This window comes from Mastacembelus armatus, chromosome 17 (assembly GCF_900324485.2).
Source record: "Mastacembelus armatus chromosome 17, fMasArm1.2, whole genome shotgun sequence".
Taxonomy (NCBI): domain Eukaryota; kingdom Metazoa; phylum Chordata; class Actinopteri; order Synbranchiformes; family Mastacembelidae; genus Mastacembelus; species Mastacembelus armatus.
Window position 1 is genome coordinate 8,163,546 of NC_046649.1, and position 6,666 is coordinate 8,170,211.

At 41.1% G+C, this 6,666-nt stretch overlaps 1 protein-coding gene across 1 annotated transcript; it reads right to left on the reverse strand.

Annotated features, from left to right (window-relative positions):
* Positions 1 to 529: 529 nt before the first annotated feature.
* On the reverse strand, positions 530 to 6,425 carry LOC113134637 (homeobox protein Mohawk-like). The gene is made up of 6 exons (XM_026314094.1): positions 6,025 to 6,425; positions 5,494 to 5,653; positions 5,210 to 5,363; positions 4,730 to 5,068; positions 1,320 to 1,353; positions 530 to 1,015 (listed from the first exon to the last, which is right to left on the reverse strand). Exons 1-6 carry the CDS (start codon positions 6,270 to 6,272, stop codon positions 676 to 678), a joined length of 1,275 nt encoding a protein of 424 aa, XP_026169879.1. The 5' UTR covers positions 6,273 to 6,425; the 3' UTR covers positions 530 to 675.
* Between the last annotated feature and the right edge of the window lie 241 nt (positions 6,426 to 6,666).

Here is a 6,666-nt window from a genome sequence, read left to right on the forward strand (position 1 = left end):
TGTTAGTTTTCATCCTTGTCAATCATGTTTTTTTATTGTTACTGATTAACTGACCTTTATTTTAATACATTTTTCTCATGCTCAGCTATCACTGTGAATCCTTATTTAACTGAATCTTTAGCTCGCTTAAAACACTGCAGTCTGACTGAGGAACTATCTTCCTTTTCAGCTCAGTATCCCACACGTCTGTCCATATTACTACCTTTTAAAAAGCAATTTGAACGGATATATTGGAACTGCAAGACCCACAAGTGCACACATGAAAACTACCACTAAATACAGTTCAGTGAAAAATAACTATGCATCTTAAGCCACTGCAAAGCAATGATTTAAAGCAAACGACTGGTCAAAAGATTTCACATTGGGTTTATTCAAATAGCTGCTGCCAAATTTTAGCATTGGATGATAATCCAGTCTCATGGAAGTTAATATAACTTACTGCAACAGATGGCAATAGGAGGACATTAGAAACATAGAAAAAAAAACAAGAGAAATAATCAGCTGTGTTAGTTTTTCCATTTTACAATGTAAAAATGACTGAAAATGTCAATGTTGATCAGCATTAATGCCTACAAAATAATAGTCTCAAAGGCTGTACATATATTGCAAGGCACTTAAGCATCTGGTATTCCTATATGGAATGATGTGCTTCGACCAGACGCTCATGTTTAATGCCTACACGGTGTTTGCCAGCGCCACTTTGACAGTCTGGACCTCAGAGATATGAGAAGACTTCTGGATGATGCGGCTGGTGAGAGTGGGCCGTGTGGTGCAGCTCATTTTCAGAGCAGGGCTGGGCCCTGTAACACACATCCTGTCTATGATAGTGGTCCCCGTTATGGAGAAGGACTCTTTGGTGCAGCTCTGCACTGTGGCAGCACTGGGAACCTTAACGCTGCTCTGGTCCGCGTGACTCTGTCCCTGGGCCAGGTTGGTCAGAGCCACAGCAGCGTGGATCTCTCTCCATCCTTGGTCATCTGGTCTCTGTTGGCCCCGGTCCTGCTGCTGCTGCTCCCTGTAAATACATTAAAGAAAAGCAGGTGTGTATGAAGTGGGTTATTGAATATCAATGCACCTCATGCCAAATTAACCAGAAAAAATTCAGTTGAAGGGCAATTTTAAAAATCTAGAACAGATATTGTTCATTTGCTTGGATATCTCCTCTTGATAAAAAGCCAGAATAATACAGATGAATTAGAGGTTGTGGTTCAATTTCAAGAGCAACTGCCAAGTGAGATTATAAGTAGTGTTACTTTTCAGGTTGAAAAGTGCAAACAGCTGACGTTACTCCAGATTGGTCAATGAATAATTACACCTACCTGCGACATTTAGTTGAATTATAGTCTGTAGTATCTGCAAAAGAGAAGAAAAAGAACCATCTAAACATCTCATGAATCTGTTCAGCTGATAGCAGTGAAAGTGCAAAAGGAAATTTACTGGGCAATTAGTTTCTACATCAGGATACTTGACTGTATGCTAGTGAGACATACTATAATTGCATGAATGTTTCTAATTTGCAGCATATGTGTGAGTAATTATGTGTGGATTCATGAGTGATTATGTGTATGCATGGGATTTCTGCATTTGTAGGTCCTCCCACATGCATCTACACATAAAGTGCATCATGATTGTTACACTGGTGTATACAGTTACTACCTTTTCCAGTATGTCTCTGTGGATGTGCTTAACAGTGCCAGAAAGGCTTGACTCAGTGAAATGCACCAGTCTGCCTGAGCTCAGCTACTCCCGCCAAAACAAATGCTGTGTGGTGTTTCTCTTGAGCTTTCGTGAGGGGAAAAAATCTGCTATCTGCATCGTGTCATGAGGAAAGACGCTCTGTTCTGAGGTTTTGAAAGCTCTGCTCATACCTGTAAATGTTAGTCTGTAATGTTTAATTTCTTTCCCAAAACTGCCCCATTACATCTCCATCTTTTTGACCAATCCCTGGACACTAAAATACTTTACACCAAGCTACCAGCAGGCAAAGGAGTGTCTTACTAATGAATACAAAGGACAGCCTTTCTCACAGTGATCTCAAAAGAAACTACGCTATCTCTTGCTATTTCAGAAGTCGGAGCAGGACAGACAAGACTTTGGAGTATCATTATGTTGCTTGCACAATTCCTATTTGTGGTCTGTGCATAAGTGTGTATTATATGTAAAACATATTTTCCATTTCGGTTTTGGACTATTGCCTTTTCTCATTGGAGCAGATAGAAGCTGGTCAAAACTGATTTTTCTTCAGAGAGCAATAGACAGGGAAATTAGAGGCCCACTGTGAAACACAGTCTTTCAATGCTAACAGCCCGAAACATCCCAGTCTCTGATTTCTTTAGCCATTTCAGAGCCAAAAGCAACTACTTGTTGATAGTAAATCATTTTACTGCTTTATACTTTTTTGCTACTGAACGTCCCAAAGCATTTCTCTCTTTAGCTACAACACACTTTGCCAAAGAAAGGCCTTTTGTACCTCTGTTGTATTTATTACCAAGAAAAAACATTGTTTTACCTCTGGTGAGTCTCAAGTTTACAGCAGGGATCAGTTACAGTGAAATTCTACAAGGGGCAATGAGGCTGCTCACTGCTTTTTTGCTGTGGGGCTGCTGGGGCAGTGTCCATATAATTCCATGTTAGAGCTTACAACTAATCTTATTTACAAATAGGAAGAGTTTGACACTGGAAAATACAGGTACTAACTGGATTAGACTATCTCCTCCACCCTCTGTCCAGTCTTTGTGCTTAGCAAGTAAACAACACGTATTCTTTATATTTACTGGACAGCTATGATATAGGTAAGAATGTTAATGTGTTTATTTTAAAACACAATTGCCAGTATATTAGAGGATTTAACTTTCTATTACTGCCACCGATTCTGTTTGTATGTAAACCAGTGAAATAATTTCCACATGAACTGACTTAGGTAAGTAAAAAAAAACCATGCACCGAAAAAATGAATGTGAAAAATAAACACGCTATTTCGTCAGAGCAGGTATGCATTTGCAATAGACACCGCTCTCAACATACATGTTTTCACTTGAAACAAAATGGGTGGAAAAGGCAGCGAGGCGTTTGTCCAGATATGTTTTTGCTGCTCTGTGCGCAATAAAACATGATGCTAGGCACATTTATGGCTCTCTGGACTTTTGAGGGAAATACTGAACTTGAGTGCCACATTATATAGTGCAAACATACATTACTGTATAGTAAACACTAAAATCAATAATATATATTATTCCATTAGACTTTTACTGTGTCTGGGACTGAGATCAGTATGTTTGAAGTGCCCTTGAAATACGGTATAGTGGCATCATGTATTAGTCCGTCACTTGAGGTTCAGTGAGTCTTTAACTGTCTCTCGGGTGGAGTATAAACGTGTTAATGGTGTTGGTGCATGTCATGGATCTGGCAGTCTGACTTTCCACCTCACCTCCACAGCGGAGGTTGCAGACATCCTTAATATGACCAGCAGGGATGCATTAAAAGTTTGAACAGACATTTCAACAACATCACCCACATAGCATGTAATAATATCACGAAACCCCCAAATACTCTATGAGAAATATGATTTGAAGTACAAAAGTCATGACATGTTTCAAGGCATGCTTTCTTGTTGAGATTTTTTTAAGTATTAAAAAAAAGTGTTTGTAGGTTCTGATAGGTTTGGAGAATTTGTTGTTAAAAAAATGAATGCATGCTTTCTTTAATTTTTTCAAGTGAAACTATGAGATGAGTAACGTTAGTTTCAGAACTCTTCACAGCTCTGTGATGTAAATGTAGATTGATTTTGAGTGGGAAAGTAAGACCTGGGAGAAGCAGACTGCCAAAACACGAGTAGAGGAAGCAAAGCTACACCCTTTAATACTAATGGGAAAAGCCAAGTGGATATTAGCTCTGTGTTGTCTCATAGCTGAGTGGCAGCTCTGACAGCTGATCTCTGAGACGTCTTCAGTGCTTTACTGACAGACTGCTCCGTTTTTACATTTTGGCTGAGGTTTCTACTTCTCACCCTGGGTAGAATAAAGTCTCAGACATTCTGTAATTGTCCTTGAGACTGGACTGGACATTTCCACCATGGCAAGAAGCTGAAGCGGAACAAATGGCACATTCTAGTGTATGGAAATGATATTTGCGGTGTGCAGCAGCAGCCAGCGTGAGCTCCATCCAATTTTAAAATGAGGGATTTCAGCGTCTGCATGAGTCTTTATTAGTAATGTTTGTAGAGGCTTTGGCTCCAGTACCTTAGCGGATTTGAGAGTTGTCAGTGTGCTGAGCTCCCTATAGATCTGAAAGGGCACCCAGGTGTCAAACTCCCTCCCAGTTTCCCTGTAATTTTATAATTGAATCTTGCTGAGCTTCTGATTTTGGGTGTATTGCCAGAGATTTATTAATGTCAGGGAGTTCTGAGACATGGAGGTTCCTGTTCATTCTCTTGATGTTTTACTGTACACACAGGAACTGAGGGGAAACAGAGTAGTTAAACTGACTCTCTACCTCACATTCAACATAAATTTTCAATTAACAAGGAGGGTGCTTTTAATGATTTCCGTGAGTGAGGGTGCTATCATTTCATTTCCACTTTTTTTCCCCTCTGTGTGCTGTTTGAGTTCTTAGCTGTCCTGAGTTTATGCATAATGCTGTGTTGCCTTGATCTGATGTTACACTTACTGAGGGCAGATTTTGTGTTAAACTGACAATTTCCCGTTAGAGGGACAAAGCTGATTTCTCTCACCCATGTGGTAGACAAAGTTGGCCTCAGTTTCGTAGGACGAAGCCGGAGAGACGACATCTCTGTCACATTCGTTGGAGCTGAATGACTCGGAGTGGGTCCTTCTCTTGCAGGCCGAGGTCACACCATCGGCCTTTGTCACCATCATGTGCCGCAGGGTGTCGTTCAGATACCGGTTTAGTAAACTGCTCTTGTACTTGGATGGAGCTGATGCGCTGTCGTCACTGTTGGCTGAGTCGGCCATGGCCAGGACACTGCCCTGTTTCTCAAGCGCGCTCTTATGAGAAGGTGACCTGCCAAAGTTCGACTGGCTGATAGGAGTTTGTAGACGACACTCTTCATCTGGAAGACAGTGACACAAGGAAAGGAAAATAAAATCACAACCTAGTTCAGATTTAAAATGATTTATATATGAGATGTCATGCTATAGTCATCATCAGTCATAAACCTAAAACTAATATAAAAGCAGACTGTAGCCCTCACCATCTGAGTCAGTGTCATCACTGCACACACTCAGCCTTTCAGCGTTTCCCTGGATGTATTTATTATAAAGTTTGATCCTCAGGGCCCAGCTCAGATCTGGCTGTCTCACTGTGTTCTTCAGCCGCCGTCTCGCATTTGCAAACCAGTTTGAAACCTGTACAGATTCTACTTGTTAGAAGACAGAACTAGCCAAAGTTTGAAGATAAAAAGTTCATTATTAACACATCCCTGAAGGCACCTTTTCTTCACACTTCCTCCTCTACTATTTTCTTTTCTTGTCTCACCTGCACTAGTGTCATATGTGAGCCCAGAGCCAGCAGGACCTTCTCAGTCTTGGTGGGGTAAGGGTTGTCCCGGTGTTTGTACAGCCAGTGTTTCAGGGGCCGAGCCATGTCCTGCAGCACCTGTCTCTTGTGGCGAACTTTGACTCCACCCAGACGAGACCTGGAGGAGTTTGCACTATGATGTTTACAGACCAAAATACTTGATGCAGTTTTGCCCACAGAAGCTTCCCCCAGACAAGGATTGTAGCGGTTACACAACAACATGCAATTGATTTGACTTGATGAGGCTATTTCTTATCTTCTATTTCTAAAGAAGTGTGAAGGACCTTGCAATTATCTATGTAAGACTGACCAATGACTGCATTTTAGCAGCACATGGCATTAGGTTGGAACATTACCTTAAATATACTTCTGCTTTTTAATACTATATTAAATATACTGTAAGTGCATTATGATACATAGTGACTATATTGCAAAATACAACCATCGTGCCTTAAAATCAGTATTTCCGACACATACAAAAGGGCGTACCCATATCGTCTGTATTTTATAGGAGAGCGGTTTTCAGTGGACTCCTGGCAATGCAGAAGGTCTGTGTTCTGTCCGTCCGTTAAACTGGTCTGAGGTAAGTCTTCATAATTCAATCTGCTCCTCTCCTCTGCTCCTTTGTTATCCTCCAAATGAATCAGGGTATCGGACTTCATCACTGCTGCTTTGGTCAATCTTAAAACACAGACAGTTTTCCTCAAAAACAGGTGCATCTGTAAACTTCCACACATAAACAGAAGATGTAGGTTCCCATCCTTGATACACTTGATGTAAAAGTAACGAAATAGAAAGTTAAAAGTGTTCCTCGCGCTTCTTTCTGTGTCCACAGGAGCTGTGACTGAGCAGACAGATGATGAAGGACAGAATAATGTTTGAAAAGCCAGAGGATGTTGTCTGGTTTAGTTGAGCTGTGTGAGGAGAGGAGTTCAAATAACCTGCTGCTCCACCGCCTATTGGCTCTTCGCTCGTCCAATCACTTCTCTGGAGAGCTCTGTGAAGAAAAGCTCACTGAGCAGCTGCAGTGGTAGCACCCCACGATATGAAAAATATTGCACACGTAAGAATAACAGTAAATGTGGTCACTGAATTTACAAGAGAGATTCTGTCTGGTGTGACTGCAGCCTG

Coding starts and splice junctions, on each gene's coding strand:
- LOC113134637 (XM_026314094.1), bottom strand. CDS start 6,272: ATGTGTGGAAGTTTACAGATGCACCTGTTTTTGAGGAAAACTGTCTGT. Junction 5,364..5,493: donor CACATATGACACTAGTGCAG/GTGAGACAAGAA, acceptor GAATCTGTACAG/GTTTCAAACTGGTTTGCAAA. Junction 1,016..1,319: donor AATTCAACTAAATGTCGCAG/GTAGGTGTAATT, acceptor ATGTATTTACAG/GGAGCAGCAGCAGCAGGACC.